Source organism: Bubalus bubalis, chromosome 4, assembly GCF_019923935.1.
Source record: "Bubalus bubalis isolate 160015118507 breed Murrah chromosome 4, NDDB_SH_1, whole genome shotgun sequence".
In the NCBI taxonomy this organism is placed as follows: domain Eukaryota; kingdom Metazoa; phylum Chordata; class Mammalia; order Artiodactyla; family Bovidae; genus Bubalus; species Bubalus bubalis.
The window spans coordinates 41,302,644-41,328,239 of NC_059160.1; the positions used below are offsets into that span (position 1 = coordinate 41,302,644).

A 25,596-nucleotide genomic window follows, 5' to 3' on the forward strand; every position below is an offset into this window, starting at 1 on the left:
TATAATTTTACCAAAGAAGAGTACATTTGCTGAAATACTAAAGACTGCTTATTTGTTTTTGTTTTGTAAGTAGCATATGAGTTTCTAACAGTTGATCAATCATTTGCATAGTCATGGTTATAATATCCCTTTACCCTGTAACCAATTCTGAGATCTATTCTCTTTCAGTCAGACTACAATCTAGGTGAAAAGGTAATGTTTTCAGACTACAACTCAGCTAAAAATGTAATTCTTGATGCTCTGTGTGGAAATGGAAAATTTGAGATTATATGTAAGATTAAAAGCAATAAAATATGGCAGGAAGATTTTAAACCTGAAATCTTGCCTCCTAAGCACTCCTTGCTTCCTTTCCCTACTTTATTTTTCTTCACAAACCTTATCACTTTCTGATAGATTATTTATTTTATATATTAATAAGTTCCTTGTTTGCTTTCTCATGCTGAAAGCAGGGATTTTTGTTATTTTGTTCATTGTTAAACTCCCAATGAACAGGACAGTGTCATATATAGTATGGGTTCCATAAATATTTTCCAAATGAATGAATGAGCACTCTAATGCTATCAAAAGGAAATAAAAACCATTTAAATTAAGTGTCTGCCCATGTTAAACTGATTCAAAAAATTAGGATAATTTATAAACATGAGAGAAAATGAATGAACTGATGACTTAGTCATCCACTTGTGAAAAATAAAACACTGTTTCTAGTACAATCATCTGGAAAGTCTGAATCCCCATAATGGTCAACATCTCTTAGTGCATTTCAAGTTCAGTGTTTATAAAAGCAAGGATAGCTCTTCACTGGAGGGTAAAACTCTACAAATTAACTAAGGTAAGTAAGTGAGTAAAATTTTCAGTCATTAGCTATTTACTTCCATCTCATAAGCAGCGTATTAATTCTCTCTGCAACCTTCCTCCCCAAGACTTTAGTATAAACACTTGCATTTCTACAGGAAAGGAAGATTTCATCCTGAACATATAACTTTTCCACCTTTCTAGTGATTCATCCTCTTTCACTGTCTTCATTAGAGTTGAAGCAACCTACTTAAATAAGAGAGTTCAATCAAATAAAGCCTTTTAAAAATCCACAGTTCACTTTACTGCATAGTATTCTTTTTCCAAATATGTAAAAGAATGCTGGTACTGAAGACTTTCCACACTTTTCCACAGTCCTTATGAATTAGACATCATGAACATGGTGCCAGAAATAAGGAACTGCCAAGCTAAGTCACTTCAGTCGTGTCCGACTCTGTGCGACCCCATAGACGGCAGCCCACCAGGCTCCCCCAACCCTGGGATTCTCAGGCAAGAACACTGGAGTGGGTTGCCATTTCCTTCTCCAATGCGTGAAAGTGAAAAGTGAAAGTGAAGTTGCTCAGTCGTGTCTGACTCTTCGTGACCCCATGGACTGCAGCCTACCAGGTTCCTCCGCCCATGGGATTTTCCAGGCAAGAGTACTGGAGTGGGGTGCCATTGCCTTCTCCGAGAAATAAGGAAACCCGGGTTTTAATCCTAACTCTGCTACTAATCCAAGCTTGTACACTTACCAACAGGTAATGATGACACTTTCAGGGTTGGGCTCTTTGATCTCAATCTTTGGTTCATGAAACTCTTCATGAGGCAAGATGGCACCTGAGAATGTACCTTGCTTCCCAGGGTATTATCTTATCTTCTTTTGGGTCCAACCCTCTTCACAGAGCCCAGGGTGAGGCAGGGGTGAGGCATCTGAGAGTTCTTTCATTCTGAAAGACCTCATCAGATTGGTATGACAGGCTGTTGGTGAACTCTCTTATATTCAGTATTTTAGGTTATTCAAAATTTCTTAGGGGGCTACCAAAGTAAAACATCCAGCTCAATAGCAACAAAAGGCACACATCACCTTTGTATTAGAGTGACAGAGCCAGGTATATATAGTACAATGGTTAAGTGCTTGGGCTCTGAATTAGTAGACCTAAGTTTGAATCCTAGTTTCACCACTTCCTAGCTGTGTGATCCTAAAGCAAGCTGTTGATCATCTCTGAGCCTCCATCATAAAATGGGTAAAACAATATAGGTTTATATGTAGGGATATGCTTATATAAGGATCAAAGAACTAATATACTTAATGCAGTCAGCAAAGAAGCTAGTGCAGGCCAGCTTAATAATACTAGCTATTATCAGCAGTATCTCCACAACTAACACTCTCTTGGCATGGAGAAGGCTCCACTGGCAGCAGAGGCACTGCTTTTGAAAGCAGGAAAAAAAAGGGGGGGGGGGCTACAAGGAAGGATAATTAAGTAAAGCAATGATGAAAATTTCCAAGTTTTTTGACTGAGATCTGAAAGGAGGTGGATATTTATAATAATAAATACAAGCATACCTCATTTCATTGCACTTCGAAGATACTGCATTTTATACAAATTGAAAGTTAGTGGCAACCTGTGCTGTCAGAGGATCCTTAGCATTTTTTAGCAATAAAGTATTTTAAATTAAGGTAACTGTATTTTTTTTTAGACATAATGCTATTGCACACTTAATAGACAACAGCATAGTGTAATATATGCACTGGCAAACCGAAAACTTCTTGCTTTATTGTGATATTCACTTTACTGTGGTAATCGGGAACCAAAATCACAGTATCCCTGAGGTATGCCTGTACTATACTCCGAAAGCAAAGGAAATGGCGATATATACAGTATTGTGACTGTTTTCCTTAATTCATTGTTGTTGTTGCTTAGTCACTAAGTTGTGTCTGATTCTTTGCATTGGAAGACAGAGTCTTAACTACTGGACCCCTGGCAAAGTTCCTGCGTCTGACTCTGCAATCCCATGGACTTAGCCTGCCAGGATCCTCTGTCCATGGGATTTTCCTAGACAAGAATACTGGAGAGGATTGCCATTTCCTACTCTCGGGGATATTCCCGACCCAGGGATGGAACTTTTGTCTCCTATATCAGCAGGTGGATTCTTTACTGATGGGGCTTTCCTGGTAGTTCAGTTGGTAAAGAATCTGCCTGCAATGCAGGAGACTCTGGTTTGATTCCTGGGTTGGGAAGATCCGCTGGAGAAGGGATAGGCTACCCACTCCAGTATTCTTGGGCTTCCCTTGTGGCTCAGCCGCTAAAGAATCTGCCTACAATGTGGGAGACCTGGGTTCAATCTATGGGTTGGGAAGATCCCCTGGAGAGGAGAAAGGCTACCCACTCCAGTATTCTGGCCCGGAGAACTGCATGGACTGAATAGTCCATGGGGTCGCAAAGAGTTGGAGACGACTGAGTGACTTTCCCTTTCACCAGAGAAGTCTTTCTTAATTCATATACACCCTCTTTCGTCCTTTCGTGTGTTTGCTATCACCATAGTTTTCTCACATGTAAACCTAAATGAATCAATAATTTGACACATTTCAGATACATATTTAACAGAACACTTCTAGCTGAGAAAATGGTAAGGATTTTATTCCCTTCAGGTTATTAAAAATAGGACAAAAAAAATAGGACAGTAACTATACAAACACAAGAATCTACAAATATTATTACATATATGCACCCCAAGAAACTCCAACAGCACAATACTTAGCTTAGATCAGATCAGATCAGATCAGTCGCTCAGACGTGTCCGACTCTTTGCAACCCCATGAATCGCAGCACGCCAGGCCTCCCTGTCCATCACCAACTCCCAGAGTTCACTCAGACTCACGTCCATCGAGTCAGTGATGCCATCCAGCCATCTCATCCTCTGTCGTCCCCTTCTCCTCCTGCCCCCAATCCCTCCCAGCATCAGAGTCTTTTCCAATGAGTCAACTCTTTGCATGAGGTGGCCAAAGTACTGGAGTTTCAGCTTTAGCATCATTCCTTCCAAAGAAATCCCAGGGCTGATCTCCTTCAGAATGGACTGGTTAGCTTAGATAGTATTCAGTAAATTAAACCAAGCATTATTGTCACATATGATAATTTACAAAGTTTCATTTTTTTTTCCTGACAATAAAATCATGACAAGCATCGTGGGAAATAAAAAGGTAAGTACCAAAACTTCTACAACAAATAGCTCAGCAGCTCATCTGGAAGATAGAAACATCACATTTTTTAGCCCTTTTTCAAGAACTTGCATAATATTATCAATATTTAGCTTAGGTCACTTAGGTTAAAAGGCATAATTCCACATGTTTTATTCTTTTCAGTTCAGCTGCTTAGTTGTGTCCGACTCTTTGCGACCCCTTGAACTGCAGCACAGGCCTCCCTGTCCATCACCAACTCCTGGAGTTTACCCAAATTCAAATGATTCTCTACCTGCCTTCTGACAATTCTGGTGGCTCAATGCCACTCCATTTTGTGCACCCAATCTCCATCAGTCTTTTACCATTTCTTTGCCACTGCTTGGCTTTTCCCTTTTCTTCTCTGAACGTCTTTAAGAAAATCACAGATGTTATAGAATGTTAGTGTGTTTTCAGATCAGAAAAGAGGCAAATGATTCCAAATGTCCAAGCATTTTAAGTGGTCAGGAATGAACTAAATTTCAAAATTTCCAATTTCCAATTCAAAACCTTCTTTCCAACTTAACATATTCCCCATTACTAGTCTTTGAGTTCTCTTCTTATAAAATACTCCTTTATTACACATCTGTATTCACCTCCTGCCAAAGCAGAAGATTCAGGTTTGCTCCCTGGTCTGGGGAGATCCCTTAGAAAAGGAAATGGCTACCCACCAGCATTCTTGCCTAGGAAATCCCATGGACAGAGGAGCCTGGTGGGCTACAGTTCAGTTCAGTTCAGTTTGGTCACTCAATGGTGTCTGACTCTTTGAGACCCCATGAACTGCAGCACACCAGGCCTCCGGGCCATCACCAACTCCCAAAGTTTACTCAAACTCATGTCCGCTGAGTCAGTGATGCCATCCAACCATCTCATCCTCTTTCGTCCCCTTCTCTTCCTCCCTGCCTTCAATCTTTCCCAGCATCGGAGTCTTTTCAAATGAGTCAGTTCTTCCCATCAGCTGGCCAAAGAATTGGAGTTTCAACTTCAGCATCAGTACTTCCAATGAATATTCAGGACTGATTTCCTTTAGGATGGACTGGTTGGATCTCCTTGTAGTTCAAGGGACTCGCAAGAGTCTTCTTCAACACCACAGTTCAAAAGCATTAATTCTTTGAAGCTCAGCTTTCTTTATAGTCCAACTCTCACGTCCATACATGACTACTGGAAAAACCATAGCTTTGACTAGATGGACCTTTGATGGCAAAGTAATGTCTCTGCTTTTGAATATGCTGTCTAGGTTGGCCATAACTTTATTTCCAAGGAACAAGCGTCTTTTAATTTCATGGCTGCAGTCACCATCTACAGTGATTTTGGGGCCCCCCAAAATAAAGTCTCTCACTCTTTCCATTGTTTTCCCATCTATTTCCCATGAAGTGATGGGCCCAGATGCCATGATCTTAGCTTTCTGTATGTTGAGTTTTAAGCCAACTTTTTCACTCTCCTCTTACACTTTCATCAAGAGGCTCTTTAGTTCTTCATTTCCTGCCATATGGCTGGTGTCATCTGCATATCTGAGGTTATTGATATTTCTCCCGGCAATCTTCGGCAATCTTAATTCCAATTTGTGCTTCATCCAGCCCAGTGTTTCTCATGATGTATTCTGCATATAAGTTAAATAAGCAGGGTGACAATATACAGCCTTGACATACGCCTTTCCCTATTTGGAACCAGTCTGCTATTCCATGTCTGGTTCTAACTGTTGCTTCCTGACCCACATATAGGTTTCTCAAGAGGCAGGTCAGGTGGTCTGGTATTCCCATCTCTTTCAGAATTTTCCAGAGTTTGTTTTGATCCACATAGTCAAAGGCTTGGCAAAACTTATTAGCCTTTGCCCTACTTCATTCTGTACACCAAGGTCAAATTAGCCTGCTACTCCAGGTGATTCTTGACTTTCTACTTTTGCATTCCCATCCCCTATAATGAAAAGGACATCTTTTTGGGTGTTCTAAAAGGTCTTGTAGGTCTTCACAGAACCATTTAACTTCAGCTTCTTCAGCATTACTGGTCAGGGGAAAGACTTGGATTATTGTGATATTGAATGGTTTGCCTGGGAAACGAACAGAGATCATTCTGTCATTTTTGAGATTGCATCCAAGTACTGCATTTCAGACTCTTTTGTTGACTATGATGGCTATTGCCTACTTGTAAGGGATTCCTGCCCACAGTAGTAGATATAATGGTCATCTGAGTTAAATTCACCCATTCCAGTCCATTTTAGTTCGCTGTTTCCTAAAATGTTGATGTTTACTCTTGCAATCTTCTGTTTGACCACTTCCAATTTGCCTTGATTCACCGACCTAACATTCCAGGTTCCTATGCAATACTGCTCTTTACAGCATTGGACTTTGCTTCTATCACCAATCACATCCACAACTGGCTATTGTTTTTGCTTTGGTGTGGCACTGGAATGGCTGTGAGGAGGTACCCCACGTTCAAGGTCAGAGAAGCCCCAGCAAGACAGTAGGTGCTGGAGTGGTGGTTGTGCAGCGGTGGAGTGGCTGCGAGGAGATACCCCATGTCCAAGGGCAAAAGTGAAGCCCTAGCAAGACGCTAGGAGGGGCGAATTTGTGTTTAGAATCAAACCCCATTCCCGGCAGAAATGCTCAGAGGGCTCAAACAAACTGTGTGCATACCAGGACCTACAAACCCCACAGAGACCGAGAAAGAACTGTTTGAGTGTTCCTGTGGAGGTATGGGTCTGCAGTGGACTGCCGCAGGGGCAGGGCCTCTGGGTGCAGCATAAGCACCCAGAGGCCCTGGGTGTGCATAAGCCCTCTTGGAGGAAGTTGCCTAACCCTAACAGAGCTGCCAGAACTTACACAGGACTGGGAAACAGACTCTTGGATGGAACAAACGGAACCTTGTGTGCACCAGGACCCAGAAGAAAGGAGCAGTGACCCCACAAGAGACTGACCCAGACTTGCCTGGGAGTTTCCAGGAGTCTCCAGCAGAGGCGTGGGTCAGTAGTGGCCTGCTGCAGGGTTGGGGGTACCGAGTGTAGCAGTACATGCATGGGATCTTTTGAAGGAGGCCACCATTATCTTCATTACCTCCACCACAGTTTGGCCCCAGGTAAATAGCAGGGAGGGAACACAGCTCCACCCATCAACAGAAAATTGGATTAAAGATTGAGAGGAGCAACCACACATCCAAGGAGCAGCGGCTGCACGGGCACGGGAGGGCCAGGAGGAGCTACTCCACATTCAAGGTCAGGAGGGGCGGCCATGAGGAGATACCATTCGTCAAAGGTAAGAGAAACCCGAGTAAGATGGTAGGTGTTGCGAGAGGGCATCAGAGGATAGACACACTGAAACCATAATCACAGAAAACTAGCCAATCTGATCACATGGACCACGGCCTTGTCTAACTCAATAAAACTAAGCCATGCCATGTGGGGCCACCCAAGATGGACAGGTCATGGTGGAGAGGTCTGACAGAATGTGGTCCACTGAAGAAGGGAATGGCAAACCACTTCAGTATTCTTGCCTTGAGAACCCCATGAACAGTATGAAAGGGCAAAATGACAGGATACTGAAAAAGGAACTCCCCAGGTCAGTAGGGGCCCAATATGCTACTGGAGATCAGTGGAGAAATAACTCCAGAAAGAATGAAGGGATGGAGCCAAAGCAATACCCAGTTGTGGATGTGACTGGTGATAGAAGCAAGGTTCGATACTGTAAAGAGCAATATTGCATAGGAACCTGGAATGTTAGGTCCACGAATCAAGGCAAATTGGAAGTGGTCAAACAGGAGATGGCAAGAGTGAATGTTGACATTCTAGGAATCAGTGAACTAAAATGGACTGGAATGGGTGAATTTAACTCAGATGACCATTATATCTACTACTGTGGGCAGGAATCCCTTAGAAGAAATGGAGTAGCCATCATAGTCAACAAGAGAGTCTGAAACGCAGTACTTGGATGCAATCTCAAAAATGACAGAATGATCTCTGTTCATTTCCAAGGCAAACCATCCAATATCACAGTAATCCAAGCCTATGCCCCAACCAGTAATGCTGAAGAAGTTGAAGTTGAACAGTTCTAAGAAAACCTACCTTTTAGAACTAACACCCCCAAAAGATGTTCTTTTCATTATAGGGGACTGGAATGCAAAAGTAGGAAGTCAAGAAACACCTGAAGTAATAGGCAATTTGGCTTTGGAATATGGAATGAAGCAGGGCAAAGGCTAATAGAGTTTTGCCAAGAGAACGCATTGGTCATAGCAAACACCCTCTTCCAACAACACAAGAGAAGACTCTATACATGGACATCACCAGATGGTCAACACTGAAATCAGACTGATTATATTCTTTGCAGCCAAAAATGGAGAAGCTCTATACACTCGGCAAAAACAAGACCGGGAGCTGACTGTGGCTCAGATCATGAACTCCTTATTGCCAAATTCAGACTTAAATTGAAGAAAGTAGGGAAACCCACTAGACCATTCAGGTATGACCTAAATCAAATCCCTTATGATTATACAGTGGAAGTGAGAAATAGATTTAAGGGCCTAGATCTGATAGATGGAGTGCCTGATGAACTATGGACGGAGGTTCGTGACACTGTACAGGAAACAGAGATCAGGACCATCCCCATGGAAAAGAAATGCAAAAAAGCAAAATGGCTGTCTGAGGAGGCCTTACAAATAGATGTGAAAAGAAGAGAAGAGAAAAGCAAAGGAGAAAAGGAAAGATATTCCCATTTGAATGCAGAGTTCCAAGGAGAGATAAGAAAGCCTTCCTCAGCGATCAGTGCAAAGAAATAGAGGAAAACAATAGAGTGGGAAAGATTAGAGATCTCTTTAAGAAAATTAGAGATACCAAGGGAACATTTCATGCAAAGATGGGTTCGATAAAGGACAGAAATGGTATGGACCTAACAGAAGCAGAAGATATTTAGAAGAGGTGGCAAGAATACACAGAAGAACTATACAAAAAAAAAGCTTCACGACCCAGGTAATCACGATGGTGTGATCACTGACCTAGATCCAGACATCCTAGAATGTGAAGTCAAGTGGGCCTTAGAAAGCATCACTATGAACAAAGCTAGTGGAGGTGATGGGATTCCAGTTGACCTATTTCAAATCCTGAAAGATGATGCTGTGAAAGTGTGGCACTCAACATGGCAGCAAATTTGGAAAACTCAGCAGTGGCCACAGTATTAGAAAAGGTCAGTTTCCCTTCCAATCCCAAAGAAAGGCAATGCCAAAGAATGCTCAAACTACTGCACAATTGCACTCATCTCACATGCTAGTAAAGTAATGCTCAAAATTCTCCAAGCCAGGCTTCAGCAATACATGAACCGTGAACTTCCAGATGTTCAAGCTGGTTTTAGAAAAGACAGAGGAACCAGAGATCAAATTGCCAACATCTGCTGCATCATCAAAAAAGCAAGGGAGTTCCATAAAAGCATATATTTCTACTTTATTGACTATGCCAAATCCTTTGACTGTGTGGATCACAATAAACTGTGGAAAATTCTGAAAGAGATGGGAATACCAGACCACCTGACCTGCCTCTTGAGAAACCTATATGCAGGTCAGGAAGCAACAGTTAGAACTGGACATGGAACAACAGACTGGTTCCAAATAGGAAAAGGAGTACGTCAAGGCTGTATATTGCCACTCTGCTTATTTAACTTCTATGCAGAGAACATCATGAGAAACGCTGGGCTGGAAGAAGCACAAGCTGGAATCAAGATTGCCGGGAGAAATATCAACAACCTCAGATACGCAGATGACACCACCCTTATGGCAGAAAGTGAAGAGGAACTAAAAAGCCTCTTGATGAAAGTGAAAGAGGAGAGTGAAAAAGTTGGCTTAAAGCTCAACATTCAGAAAACGAAGATCATGGCATCTTGTCCCATCACTTCATGGGAAATAGATGGGGAAACAGTGGAAGCAGTGTCAGACTTTTATTTTTTGGGGCTCCAAAATCACTGCAGTTGGTGACTGCAGTCATGAAATTAAAAGACGCTTACTCCTTGGAAGGAAAGTTATGACCAACCTAGATAGTATATTGAAAAGCAGAGATATTACTTTGCCAACAAAGGTCCGTCTAGTCAAGGCTATGGTTTTTCCAGTAGTCATGTATGGATCTAAGAGTTGGACTGTGAAGAAAGCTGAGCGCCGAAGAATTGATGCTTTTGAACTGTGGTCTTAGAGGAGACTCTTCAGAGTCCCTTGGACTGCAAGGAGATCCAACCCATCTATCCTAAAGGAGATCAGTCCTGGGTGTTCATTGGAAGGACTGATGCTAAAGCTGAAACTCCAATACTTTGGCCACCTCATGGGAAGAGATGACTCAATGGAAAAGACCCTGATGCTAGGAGGGATTGGGGGCAGGAGGAGAAGGGGACGACAGAGGATGAGATGGCTGGATGCATCACTGACTTGATGGACATGAGTTTGAATGAACTCCGGGAGTTGGTTATGGACAGGGAGGCCTGGCGTGCTGCAATTCATGGGGTTGCAAAGAGTTGGACATGACTGAGTAACTGAACTGAACTGAGCATGGCCCCACCCATCAGAACAAGACCCAGTTCCCTCTCAGTCAGTCTCTCCCATCAGGAAGCTCCAGAAGCCTCTTATCCTTCTCCATCAGAGGGCAGACAGGGTGAAAATCATAATCACAGAAAACTAACAAATCTGATCACAGCCTTGTCTAACTCAATGAAACTATGTCTAACTCAATGAAACTATGAGCCAGGCTGTATAGGGCCACCCAAGATGGATGGGTCATGGTGGAGAGTTCTGACAAAATGCGGTCCACTGGAGAAGGGAATGGCAAACCACTTCAGTATTCTTGCCTTGAGAACCCCATGAACCGCATGAAAATGGTCTACAGTCTGCGTGGTTGCAAAGAATCTGACAGGATTGAGATACAGGCATTCATCTAAAATCAAGAATTCCCTTAAACCCAAATAAGTGTTTTCAATTCTAACCATATTCAAATATTTTCTGAATGGGATCATCTACCATAAAGAATGATAGGGTTTATCTTTATTTTTGGTTGTTTTGTAATTTCTGCACCTGATACTTAAAAGTACAAAACGGTGGCATGGGTTGAATTGTGTCTCCCTAAGATAAATGCTGAAATCTTAATCCCAACACCTGTGAGTTTGATCTTATTTGGAAATAGATCTTTGCAGATGTTAAGATGAGGCAATTAGGGTGGGCCCTAAACCAACATGACTGGTGTCCTTATAAGAAGAGAGATATTTGAACACAGACATAGAGGGATAGTAGCCATGTGAAGTAGAGGCGGAGACTGAGTTCTGTTACTATAAGCCAAATACTGCCTGGGCCACAGGAAGTTGGAAAACACAAGAAAGGATCCTCTCCTACAGGCCTTGGAAGGAGCATGGCGTTGCCAACATTTTGATTTTGGACTTACAGCTTCCAGAACTATGAAAGAATAAATTTGTCATTTTAAGCCACCAAGTTTGTAGTACTTTGTTACAGCAGTCCTAGGAAACTAATACAGACAGTGAAGGCATAACTTTTCTAATTCCATTAGACAGTATTAGCATTATATTTAAACAGTCATTTAAAACTATTCCTAAGTGCACATTACTTCAACAAGAAAAAAATCTCTACTTTTGCATTTTCTTACATGATGGAATTAAAAGTCAAATACTTGTTGTCAATTCATATTTCAAGTGGATTAATTTGGTTTTCGAAAAAGTAGTGATTGATAAAATCGCTAATAGTTACTGCTAAGTCACTTTAGTCGTGTCCGACTCTGTGCAACCCCATAGACGGCAGCCCACCAGGCTTCCCCGTCCCTGGGATTCTCCAGGCAAGAACACTGGAGTGGGTTGCCATTTCCTTCTCCAGTGCATGAAAGTGGAAAGTGAAAGTGAAGTTGCTCAGTCGTGTCCGACTCATAGCGACCCCATGGACTGCAGCCTATCAGGCCCCTCCATCCATGGGATTTTCCAGGCAAGAGTATTGGAGTGGGGTGCCATTGCCTTCTCCGTTAATAGTTAAGCAGTCCCCATAAGAGGTGCAGAGCACTGTTGCCTTCATTCACTCCTTCAGTCAACGACTCAAATGAAGAACATGCTTACTTGTTATTAGTTGGTCCTGTTGCCAAGACATCAGACTGTAACTTTGGAAAAAATCCTTGCTCATATTTGCCTTGACCAATTTTCATATCAAGTAGATGTGGGTGGATTGCGGTGTGATCCATTTTCATCAGTCGCTGCTCAATTGACTGGGCTATAAATTAAATTTATAACATGTTAGAAACATTTCATTGGCTAAACCTTAAAAGATAATGCTTCCTCTACTCATGCAGTGACAAGAAACTCTATCTTTGTGATAGTCTGAAATAGATTTTTACAAAAGCTCTTCAGAAATCAGTATAATGTAAGTATAAAAAGGTTAGTTTTAAGCAAATACTAGATAATGAATTTTCATACTATTTTCTGCATGTGGCAAAAGTAGGGCAGTGGGGTTAAAAAACAATCTATAATTTAGCACTGAAACAGTTTCCCATGAGTGGGAAATTCATATTCTTAATGAAAATACGGTTCTAAGTACAACATTAAAGAAAATGATGGTAAATAAAATATCTTCCTTGAGCTGAAAGACAAACTAAGGAAGGTAAAAGCAAGCTCTATAGCCCTATGTTACTTTATTTCTTTGTGCAAAGATCCATTAAATATTCATGCTTTTCCACTTGTAAAAAACAAGCAACTGTGTAAAGTTTATTACCTTCGCGTTTAACAACAGTCTCATTCTCATTAGGAGTTATTTAAAAGTGTTCATTAGATCAAAATGAGTAATGCAGAGAAAAATAAAATAAGCAGGCATTTAGAAAATGTCCAGAGAATAAAAAACTCCCATTTGAAGAATAACATAGGCCAGAGTTAAAAAATAGAAATTACTCAATATTTCTATTTTAAAACCACTGAAAGTTGGGAGATGTTTCAAAGGCTCAGGAAAGAAACAGTGAACTATTTCTCTGGTTAAAAAAAAAATCTGATCTTAAATGTCTTTATCAATTGCATTTATAAGAGAAAACATAATACTTGTAACCAAGGTTAGGTCTCCCATCCCGTGCCTAGAGATTACTGCTGGGGAGGACAAGCAGTAACTGTGTGTGATAAACAGAACACACTGTGGGCAGTGTGTTCTCTCTTGGGAGCTGAGAGAAGTAAAAAGGTATTTTCTTATAAATATTTCATAGAATCAGTTTACTCTGCCCTATTCAATACCAGCAGACTGAGTATTGCTGGTTCTTCTCCATATATATTCTAAAGAAAATCTTTTGGGGTGGAAAGAGGTCTGTGAATGACACATTTCACTCTAGTCAAAAGAACCTACTTAAGATCATCTTATGTGAGATCGATGCCTCCCAGCCAGTGTTTGTGTTTGCAGAATTAAGAGATGTGTACAGAAGGCATTACTACACTAAACTTCAAAGTGTGAGACATCTACTTTAAGCTTTCCTAATTTTTCTTTATAACTCATATGAATTTATCCAGAACTTTTTAAAAATTCATTTTAATGTGTAACTTGTAACTTCTCTCAAAATACAGTCCATATGTTCTGGACTGGGCAAAAGGGTGTCATGCTTTAACGTAGTGATATTTAATTTTCAATGATGCCCTCTGACTTGCCACAACAGTATATATATTCTTAATGCTTCCTAATATTTATAAAACACAATTTAGGTTTAGGCAAATAATGCTTAGATTCATGGTACGGAATTCTCTGAAGTCCCTGCCAATTTTATGTTCCATGAACTACTACAAAATTTCACCTCTGCCAAAAAGTGCTTCTACCCTCCCAAAAGGAAAAAAAGAAAAGTAGCGTCAGTTTTTCTGTTGGATTTAAAATGATAGAAAAACCCATCTGATATTGAGTTATTCTCCTTTAGTTAGGAAGCTCTGTAGAAACAAAAATCACGATTCACAATTAATTATCTGGGTTTATAAGACTGCCACAGGGAGCATAATGCAATGTTACATTTCAGTGACTATACCATCAGTGAATACTGAACATTCAGAAATTATTAAATGCCTGCTTCAAGAGATCCTAGGCCTGTTGTTAGACTTTCAAGGGATTGTGCCAAAACTCATTTTCTGTGATTGGTAAGGAATAAGAAAACTCTGCGTTACTAGCAACTTGTGGTCTTTCTGCAAAGAAATCATGAGGTTCTGGTGCCACAATATCAGCAGCAGATAGCCTCTGCCTAAAGCGTTCACCTGCAAATCAAAATTCTTTTTAGTTAGAGGCAAAATAGAAACAAAAGCAAAACAACAAAGGACCAAAAAAAAAAAAAAGATACACAATAAAATTCAATGTCAACAACAAAATCCCAATCTCTACAGCTTCTGTTGGGAGTGAGGGTGAGGTAAGTCTTTTAAAAGATAAAAGTCTATTATCTTTTACCTGATAAAAGAAATAACTGCACCATTCATGAGAGACAGATATAGTCACAGTCAACTGCTTCCCTTTAAAGAAAGTCTTTGATAAATTAAGTTCCTGGGAGACTATTCCTAAACTTAGTTTAATCTCTTTTAAATATGGTAAGTCTATAACGGTACATTTTTAAGAGTATTATATAATTTTTGTGATGACAGTACGAGTACCAAACTCTGAGAGGCCAACGATCTATTTTAATTGAAAAAATTTTCTAGAAGCATACAAATAAAGCAATCAGTACTTAGCTTCATTTTAAAAATTCTGTCAGGAAGGGAGGAATAAAATTTGCTCAAGAAGGCATTATACTATTTACATGGCTACTAAAGCACTGAAAACCATACTACTCTCTGAACAGGCATAGACAATTTTGATCACTCTGCTCCCCCAACTTTCAGAAACAGAGAGGCAAATGTCACTTCCTAAAGGGCTCCAAGGATCTACCCTCGTAAGTGGGATACAACAGAATGATGTTTCCTCAAGTTATCAGAAACCTCTGAAGGCTACACAAGGGACATCATTTATATACTTCTTTCCTTAAAACATGTTAGTTACAGCATCACCACACTCTTGTAATTCTGCTCTACCTCAAATGAAGAGAGAAAGGCAAGCAACAGAGGCAGAGCAAAGAAAATCCACATTTGCTGCTTTTTGCTCAAAAAAAAAAAAAGAAAAGAAGGTGGCTCTCAAACAGCTTTTACACTTGAAGGGGAAGAAATAAAAGGAAGGGGCACTCAAGTGATAAAAGTCAGTTTATTGGCAGAGAAATAAACTAAGAAAGAGTTAGGAATCGGGTATAGAAGTATAAAACTATGTGGACTGGTACATTTTACATGTTTATTTATTGAAAGAACAGCTTAATGTGTTAAGACTCCAGGTGCCAGAATCAGTCAAACTCGGGTTCAAATCAGGGCTTCACCAACCACTAGCTATGCAATCACAAGGAAGTGACTTCACCTCTCAGTTTTCTCAACTGTAAGACGAAGGCAGCAATAAAACAGATAATAAAATGTGTCTATACCTCCTCATTATTATGATCAAATGCAAAACTGTACATAAAACAGCAGGAGTATGTACTCAGTAAACACTATTAATATGATTATTTATTTAACTGACTATGCCAAAGCCTTTGACTGTGTGGATCACAATAAACTGTGGAAAATTCTGAAAGAGATGGGAATACCAGACCACCTGATCTGCCTCTTGAGAAATTTGTATGCAGGTCAGGAAGCAACAGTTAGAACTGGACATGGAACAACAGACTGGTTCCAAATAGGAAAAGGAGTTCGTCAAGGTTGTATACTGTCACCCTGCTTATTTAACTTATATGCAGAGTACATCATGAGAAATGCTGGGCTGGAAGAAACACAAGCTGGAATCAAGATTGCCGGGAGAAATATCAATAACCTCAGATATGCAGATGACACCACCCTATGGCAGAAAGTGAAGGGGAACTCAAAAGCCTCTTGATGAAAGTGAAAGTGGAGAGAGAAAAGTTGGCTTACAGCTCAACTTTCAGAAAACGAAGATCATGGCATCCGGTCCCACCACTTCATGGGAAAGATGGGGAAACAGTGGAAAACAGTGTCAGACTTTTTCTGGGCTCCAAAATCACTACAGATGGTGACTGCAGCCATGAAATTAAAAGACGCTTACTCCTTGGAAGGAAAGTTATGACCAACCTAGACAGCATATTGAAAAGCAGAGCTATTACTTTGCCAACAAAGGTTCGTCTAGTCAAGGCTATGGTTTTTCCTGTGGTCATGTATGGATGTGAGAGTTGGACTGTGAAGAAGGCTGAGCGCCGAAGAATTGATGCTTTTGAACTGTGGTGTTGGAGAAGACTCTTGAGAGTCCCTTGGACTGCAAGGAGATCCAACCAGTCCATTCTGAAGGAGATCAGCCCTGGGATTTCTTTGGAAGGAATGATGCTAAAGCTGAAACTCCAGTACTTTGGCCATCTCATGCAAAGAGTTGACTCATTGGAAAAGACCCTGATGCTGGGAGGGATTGGGGGCAGGAGGAGAAGGGGACGACAGAGGATGAGATGGCTGGATGGCATCACTGACTCGATGGACGTGAGTCTGAGTGAACTCCGGGAGCTGGTGATGGACAGGGAGGCCTGGCGTGCTGTGATTCATGGGGTCGCAAAGAGTCTGACACGACTGAGCGACTGATCTGATCTGATCTGATAGTATTAAACTGCCAGACAAGATTGGCCAAGACTCACAATTCTCTGAGAGAAAAACTAACATCAGGGTTGGGAAGCTCTCATTTGAATACGAGAATCTAGAGGTTTAATTTCAATAGATGAAGCTATTTTAATTAATGGTACCACTAAAGTAAATAGTTTTAATTATGTAAATTAGGTAGCAACTCAAATTTACTATGTTAAATTAATACTTATTTTCCTTGGATGAAGAGAAGAAAAGGTAAAAAGCAAAAAGAGCAAAATAAGCAGCAAAACAAAGATTAATATTTTTTCATTAAGGTAATAAAGAGAATAAGACAGAAATTATAGCAACCTAATAGTTCTAATCCATTCAGTTTGTTGCTGTTTTTCGTCTTCTGAGGGAAGAGCAATGTCAAGTGGGAATAGGACAGACATTAGCTCACAAAACAGAACAAAACAAAACTACAGAAAGCATCTCTTGATATACCAGAAGGATTAACCAGGAAGTCTAAAACTGAAAATTAATTTTGTGGTTTATGAGGTCAACAATGTGTAAAAAGAAATGATAGTGGATTTTAAGTTAGTTTTTAAAGGCATGACAAATGTACCTGCTTCTTTTAAAGTGCTGCATTTCTGGTAAATAGATGTCCTCAAGGTGGGTGCCCTTACATTATACAGTCTTATCTTTTCAATCCGAGAGTCAAAGACTCGAAGCAAAGGATCTTTCTCCTCCCATTGAGACATAATTTTGTTATCAATAAAGGTGGCAAACATCTGTGTTTCAATGAAGCGTGAAAGAAATGGCAGGTACGGCTCTGGCTGGTCAGACAGGAAGGAAGCCTGTAATGAGACAATCAGGCAATTAGTAGTGCAAAGAGATCATCTCAATACTACATGATAAACCCCAAAATTATCTGTCGCTAAAGTCATTCCTTTTCAGTAACACGCAAAACTAATGTATGATATTAAAAAAATCCTTAAAACTTCACTTTCCCCCCCATCTTCTAAATTCATAGAATTTAGGTCACTTAAGTCATTAGCGCTGCTCCTACCTCTCAAAACTGATTTACGTTCTGGTCCTCATGACCATCATGCAGAAAAGAGAGCACTGTTAATGAAAGATGGTGGATCAGTCGCTACTGCTGCTACTGCTACTAAGTCACTTCAGTCGTGTCCGACCCTGTGCGACCCCATAGACGGCAGCCCATCAGGCTCCCCCATCCCTGGGACTCTCCAGGTAGGAACACTGGAGTCGGTTGCCATTTCCTTCTCCAAGGATCAGTCGCTACACGAACGTCAATTATTCTCTTCACTTGCCATTAAATTTGACACCTTTTCCCCAGTAAGCTGTAATTTTTTCCACTCTCTATTCCTAGACTATGCCAAATACCTCCAAGTCATAGGCAGCCAGGTGATTAATGGATACAATAATAGCATTAATGTATACATAAGCAATTCTCTTCAACAAAAAAACAATATGGAATTTGTGCTTATAAGTAAAATCATCTGTTCTTCAAGTAGATGTTTTCCTAGGTGCCCACAGTTAGAAACTGATGGATTAGTACTAATTCAAGATCAAACTCCATCCAGACCTGTGCTAACAGAATAGTCTGGGCCTTAACCACTAAAAAAATCACTGCCTGGAAAACCATCCAAAGCAAGCCAAGCCTGTTGAAAACATGTACAACCAGCCACATGTTCCTGTTACCAGCTTGTCTGCTTGCATGGAATGGCTCAGGAAATTGTAATCAGCTTCTAATTCAAAGGGTTCATTTCTTTCCTTTGGCTCTTCAGGCCCATGCATGTAGAGGAATTCTAGTCACAACTTGGCACTAGCTAAAATTTGGAAGTGGACTACTATTTCAGCTACTGGGATGCCTCTGCTTTTCATTCTTTTGATTGAGTGCAATGTGGCAAAAGCCAGAAGGGGAAAGGTGGAAGTATACGTTCTGATCTATTGTTACTCTCCTCAATACTCATAGCTTTCTCCCAGCATATTTATTTAGGAAACAAATTCTGATATTTAGGATGTCTTTAAAAAACTTCCTTACAGAAATCCACTTATTCAATTTAAGTGCCTTCATAGCTTAGATGTAGTCACACAAATCCAAATAGCCAAAGAACGGTTCATAGCAGTCTCCAGAAGTCAGCTCACCTCTTAAAAAGGTATTTTAGAGATAAACATCAACTTTATTTTTCATAGAACAAACAGCCTTTTTTCCCAAATGGACCAAATGTCTGGCTTTTTGATATTCAGATCCTTGTGGGCTATATCACTTTAAGTCAGCAAAGACTTGGCTTGCAGGACTAGTATGTGATAGTTCTGTAAATTTTCCTACTGAAAAATGAGATGATTACAAGCCTTCTGGAATCCAACATGAAACTTTCATTTCTCTAGGGGTTATATAAAAAGAATTCCATTTATAGTTTGAAGCTACATAAAGATTAAGAGGAAGAATGTAACAGTGCTTGATTTAGATAAGAATTTGAATTGCTCCAAGGATAAATCATGAGTATACACAGATTAGTTCCAAGCTGGCTAGGAAAAAATGTGCAGAAATGGTTAAGCTTAATGAGAAAGGAACCTAACAGCAGGAATACATTTGGATAGGTAAAGGCCTCTTAATTTATTAAAGAAGTTTTTTCTAACATAAAGTGCATCAGAACTTAACTGTTAAATGTGGTTTATATAACTATCTAAAAAATACCTGATGAAGTCAGAAAGAAATCTTTTATACTACCCACCTTTACAGAAATTTTTTGTTAATACTTATTTGGCAGATGCTCCAAGATTGTAGATTAGCCTCTTGGAACATATTAGCTTCTTTTAGAGGTCTTCCATGACACAAAGATACCATTTAGCAAAAAGCCATAATTTATTCTAATTGCAACATCATGCCTTGGCAACCATAAAGGCAAGGGACTGAACTACATCCTAGTGACCTGAAAGTTAATGTACACCCCTAAGTGCTTTTGTCCTGGGCAGGGGGAGTGATGGTGGGGAGGGGAAGAAATCTGGTGAATATGTCCAGAAAAACTGGCAGAAGAACATACTAGACCTTAGAAAGAAGCCTCAATTCAGCAGGACAATCAAAAGCTAGTATCACTTTCTGTCTTCCTTTTCTGATACTTCGGAACATAGTCTAACAGTCATAAAACCTCATTGTTTTTCATAAAACCTCATTTTTTCTCTTTTGATGCTGAGATAAAAATTTACCTTCTGAAAATAAACTTGTTTGTTACCTTTATATGGGCAAGTTGTGACTTCACTGTGGGAGGAAGACAAAAATCTAAGGCTTTATTAGAAAGGAATAGGCTTCATTTAACTAGACTTGATCCTAAAATATGAGTAAATAAAACTCTTACAAGGTGAGGTAGTGTTAACAGATTTGGAAAATGAATGAAATTTAAGAGTTTCTATTTCAAGTATCTTCAAAGTATAGAAAATTTAAAAATGAGGTTAAAGGCAATTTAATACATGATTCAGTGAGCAGCTTAATGAGCTAGTTCCTTTACTTTCCTGTGAAATTATTTTATCTATTATAAAATAGTGGTTAAAAAAAGTTCTTAAGGGGAAGGGTGGGGGGAAAATCTGTATTTAAAAAAAGTTAACAAAATCAATAACATATAGCCTATTAAGAACCACAAAAAGGGAAACTCTGGTTGTTTTTACTTTATCAAAGTTTTGCATCTGTTCCCGGTTGGTCAGCCAGGATTCCAGGTCCTGGGCAGTCTGAATCACAAACGCTTCATAATCTGCAAACATCTGTGTAAAGCGGTTGGCAAAGACCTCTCGGAGCTGAACATTGAGCTGGTAGTCCCTTAGTTCTGCCTCTTCACACTGCAGTTTTAAGTCTTTTTCTTTTTCACTGAGAGAGGCAGATAGGTCCATTTTTTCCACAGTCACACCAGTCCGCTTGGCCAGAGCCTGGAGACGAGCTATGGTTTCGTTGCCCTTCAGTAACTCATACATGCTGATGCTATTTGCAGAGACGTTGCCATTCTTCTTGTCATTGACCAAGTCTTTCAGAACCAGATTCTTGAGCTTGGTGGCACTCTCACTGCAATGTAGACTGCCCTCAGGAGGGATCCCAAACTGAAGAAGAACTTCAGAGAGTTCCTGGATAAAATCCACTTTATTGGGGAACTGTGGAAATTCTTCAGGCAACTCAATAAAATGGTTGTCAATATCTACAAAACACAAGTTAGCCTGAAAGAGAAAAAAGAAATACAAAGGTTTGGAATATTATGTTCTAAAATATTCTTGCCAGCTATTATTAACAAAACCACAGGTTTCCACAGCCTTTTATGCTAACCTTCTCAGAGTTAAGAAATTTTTATTCTTTAAAAATAAATCCCTGTTGCCAGCATTTTCCCCTATGCAAAGGAATATATATCTTTAACATATATATATAAATCATTTCCTCCAGGTCTCATCAGTCTATTATAACTGATGAGGATACGACTCTGCAATATATGGCATCTAAGTATTCCTTAAACAGGTAAAAGTGCACAGATTCATAGTACCTTACAAATAGGAGGTACAGGGTAAAATGCTCACTGAGCTTGAACTTTCTATGCCATTCCATTGCTCTAACACCATTTATAATTTAGAATTAATAATTGCTAAAACTTAGCAGCTATAGTATTCCAAAATGGAAAGAAACTGGCAAAGAGCATTACAGTTCACAGAAAATCCACAAATTTTCACTTTATCCAAAATTAGCTTCAACCTCTTATACAGCAAGACCATTTCAGAAGCCAGGACAAAGAGCAGGAGACAGAGAGGGGTGGGGTTAGTGCCTAGACAAAGGTAAGTGACCCTTGAGTAATTCAGTCTTGACTTGAATATTTTTGAGTCAAGGAAAAGGTTGAAATAAGAGAAAATGGCTTTTTTTTTTTTTTAAGTTTGCTTATACTCAAGATTTTGAATTAAGAGACTTTTAAATATCTTTCAAGTAGATAAAATTCAAGGGGTTAAGTACCTGCATAAAATTTGGATTATCCCTCAGGTACCTGATGACAATATATGCAAAAACAGCATTTTACCTTTATTGTTCATACCCTCTTAGTCAGAACAAGATTGTCAGAGTAAAGGAAAATAGGGGGGTAGGAGGAGGGCAAGGTAGCCCATCACATAAAACTGATCCTGACTGTATAGTATGCATAAGGTGAAGTCAGTAAACAGAATAGGAAGTCTCAGCTCATACTTCCCTCTACCTGCCCCCCAACAATGCCCCTAAGGTCAACAAAGACAGAATTCACACTATCTTCTGATCTTGAATGCTAACATCCTTCGTAGCTAAGTCAGTAAAGAATCTGCCTGCAATGCAGGAGACCCAGGTTCAATCCCTGGGTTGGGAAGATCCTCTGGAGAAGGAAATGGCAACCCACTTCAGTATTCTTACCTGGAGACTCCTATGGACAGAGAAGCCTGGCAGGCTACAGTCCATGGGGTCGCAAGAGTCAGACACAACTTAGCGACTAAACTACCACCACCAAGATCAAAAAAGGAGAGCAAACAATTGGGTCTCTGTTATTCTCTTTTGATCCCTGTTCTTCGTGTTAGTATTGATAAGCAAGAAGTACAGCAGAGTTCCACATTAAGATCAACAAAAGCTCAAGATTTTCTACTATCCAAAACCAGAGAATCAACAGTGACTCTTAAAGCCTAAGACAACCTTTGAATCCAATCTTTTAAGTCTGTAGATGAAGAAACTGAGGCCCAAGAACGGACATGATTTCCTGACACCTGTTCCAGATATGCATCTTCAAACAGCCTGGTGGCTTAAGGGATTCTTTTCTTTTCCATTATGCTTCATTTCCAATGTTAATAGTTTTCTCAAAATAAAGTAAGAGCTGAAGTCATATCTTACTGAAGACAGTAGTGCTACTTACAGCTTTATTTAAATCCACATCTTGATATATGTTTCTACAGTCTCTAGAAAGTAGGATGTATTGTAAGGCTTAAAGGGAGAAACTAGGTCACCATAATTCAAATGGATGATTCAATATCTTTAAAAATGGAAGAAAAAAATTCACTAACTTGCTAATCTAAATGTTAACCTGCAACCTCTCATCACTTAGATTTTGTACTGTCTCCATCATTAACGCCTTCCTGCTATCCTTTTCAACCCCTCTCCTTCTGCCATAAAAAGAGAAAAATGATACATTTGGGGAAATTTTAAAGCTGTCATGCTCATGTAATTACTGCTGCTGCTGCTGCTAAGTTGCTTCAGTCATGTCCGACTCTGTGCGACCCCATAGACGGCAGCCCACCAGGCTCCCCCGTCCCTGGGATTCTCCAGGTAAGAACACTGGAGTGGGTTGCCATTTCCTTCTCCACTAGTAATCACTACTGAGCCAAAAATGTACGGCAAGGTGGGTGTTCCTGCACTGCAGTTACTGGCTTCTCTCCATATTCCTGCGATTCTCTCTCACCCTCCTATGCAGGCTTGAAAGGGTCCAAATTGGGGTTTTATTACAAAGAAGAGATAGGGAGTGTAAACTTGTGTTATAAAAATTTATTGAAGACAAACCAAAAAGCCCTTTTTCTACAACAGAAAAGAACTGCATACAATAGGGTATTCTTGTAAGTCAGTTTCTCATTTTTAATACCATTGAATCTAAAAAAAAATTTAAAAACTCAAGAATGAAAAATATACTCAACATCTCAATCCAATGTTGTTTTAGGACTAAATACTTCTATAACTTTACTAATCAACCTGCCAGAAGCCTTCATGATATGTAATTACTACCAATTAAAAACAATGAACATTCCCTCAAAAGTAAGGGGACAAAGGATTGAAGCTTAATGATCTCTTTTCCCAGGAAGTCTGTCCCAATCCTAAAGGCATTTTGATTTCCTTTGTATACATTCTTTGATCTTTCATTCCTCTTATTTTTTTTAGCCTCTGCTATTGATATTTGTAAATGTCTTATTTTGGAAAACAGAACACCTCTTAAAGGTGACTTTTTTCCTCTAGATGTCTCCCAGGATATCACACACTAGTAGTGTATGAGACAACTGTTTGCTGAATGAATGAATAAGGCTCAAGGAGATTGTCATTTTATGGAACCTTAAAAATGGAGCCAATAGGATAAAGTATCCAAAAACGTGAGGCCAGGGCAGCTCTCTCCATGTTTGCTAAGAGTTCGGCTTTCTCAATGGCTGAAGTTAAGCTGGCATAAGTGTATGTCAGAGAGGAAAATTTAACAGTTTCATAGAATTTTAGGGCAAGATATGACAACAAAACAAGACAACAAGAAAGTAGCAAAAGCAAGATATTAACAAAAAGAAAATAGCAAAAGCAATGCTATTTCAGCTTTTCTCTTGCTTTTTGTCTACCATTCATTGTAAAGATGGTAGAAAGTGAGGTACCAGTCTATACAACTAATTCTTAGTGCTACATCCTTGCACCATCACTTTCCTGTACCCCACCAAAAACAATGTAAGAAACAGCTACCTGTGCCTATCATTTTGGAATCACGGGGCTAGTGAGTGCATAGTTAATTATAAGCCTATGTAGTTACATTAGTTAGCTAACAACTAAAGTCATATCTTCTTAAAATAATCATTTTGTAAACTTATTTTCACAACTATTCTAAGAAACCCTCTCACTATTTTTAGCTATTATTTTATTTTGCAGTTTTAGGGAAAGGGGAATATTACTAGCCACTCTTAAACAATGATTATTTTTATAACCACTTCCTCCTCCAAATTATGTGTGTGGATTATTTCATCTCATTGTAAAACAACAGCAGAGCAAAGTGATATGCCATTAGCCTTTTCTTCTAAGTCAGTAATGCACACGTGTATACTTTCTATACAGAAGCACTACTATTTTCACAGCTGATTCAGGTTATTTCATATTATTCTACTCTATGAATAGATAAGTATGTATACTTATTAAAGTACTGATTTAGTAAATGAAAAATCAGAAAATCACAGATATTACTATAAGAGCTTTCAGAGTATTTAAGTATGTTCATTTTTAGAGTCAGAGGATACACATAGACACATACACACAGAGGAAACACATAGACACAGAGAAACAGAAAGATTTCCTAATAACAAAGACACCAAGCTGGCATTTAAAATTCTCTAAAAGTAAATAAATAAATAAAAACTTCTCAACAATTATTACTCATGCAAAAATGGAAATGTAATATCTGTGTCTAAACAAATATAATTTAATTAACATGCAAATAGACCAGATACTCAACAAGAAACTAAAACATATCACAGTTTAAATATTTAAACCGAACTGTATTTGGCTACTCTATTTCTTTTTCCTTGAAAATTTAAAAGGCTTATGTCTTTGAACCAACAAAACACTTACATTAATTTAATAAAAGAGAAAATGAGAGTTCAGTTATAAGAAAAAAGAGGTATCCGAGAAAGAAGCAGAGAGCATGCACAAGCTCAAAAGGAGCAAGACAGTTTGCATGTGTATTCTATATGACCTGAATCGGCTACTTTCCCCTAAACAAAAATGTTCATTTTGGTAAGAAAACATTCATTACAATAAACCAAGCAATGGATGATTACAGGAATCATTTCTGGGTATAACAGCTGTGGCTTAATGTGTTATTTTAAATTCACTTATTAAAATGAGAATCTCTATGGGAAATAAGAGCAAATAAAGTGAAGCACAGCATGAAAAGATTTTACTGAGAAAGGTGCTAATTAAATTCCTAATATAATGTAATTAACCATTTTATGTTTTTTAATAGGCCATGGCTCTCTCATCAATATTTCAATTCAAAGGCTTTACATTTCAATTCTGAGTACTATCAAAACAGCTAAAAATTAGATTCAAAATGCTTTCAAAAATTCCTGTTTATTTTCTTTTGAAACAACATTGGAAAATATAACACACAGAAAGTATAGTAATCTTAAGGTGGCCTAAAAGCTAAGGGTTAGAATTTTTATCTCACCCAGCTAGCTAAGCTGACATTCAGAAAAAGTTGATAACTGGTCTTA

The 25,596-nt window shown here is 39.2% G+C and overlaps 1 protein-coding gene across 3 annotated transcripts in view; it reads right to left on the bottom strand.

Annotated features, from left to right (window-relative positions):
• The window catches only part of DENND5B (DENN domain containing 5B), a 222,235-nt gene that overhangs the window by 56,555 nt on the left and 140,084 nt on the right, over positions 1-25,596 (bottom strand). For all 3 annotated transcript variants that reach the window (XM_025283467.3, XM_006069091.4, XM_044941315.2), the window contains 3 exons: positions 20,284-20,820; positions 17,219-17,450; positions 12,076-12,226 (listed from right to left, as the gene is read on the bottom strand). In XM_025283467.3, the coding sequence (XP_025139252.2) occupies positions 12,076-12,226; positions 17,219-17,450; positions 20,284-20,820 (920 nt within the window). The remainder of the gene's footprint in view (positions 1-12,075; positions 12,227-17,218; positions 17,451-20,283; positions 20,821-25,596) is intronic.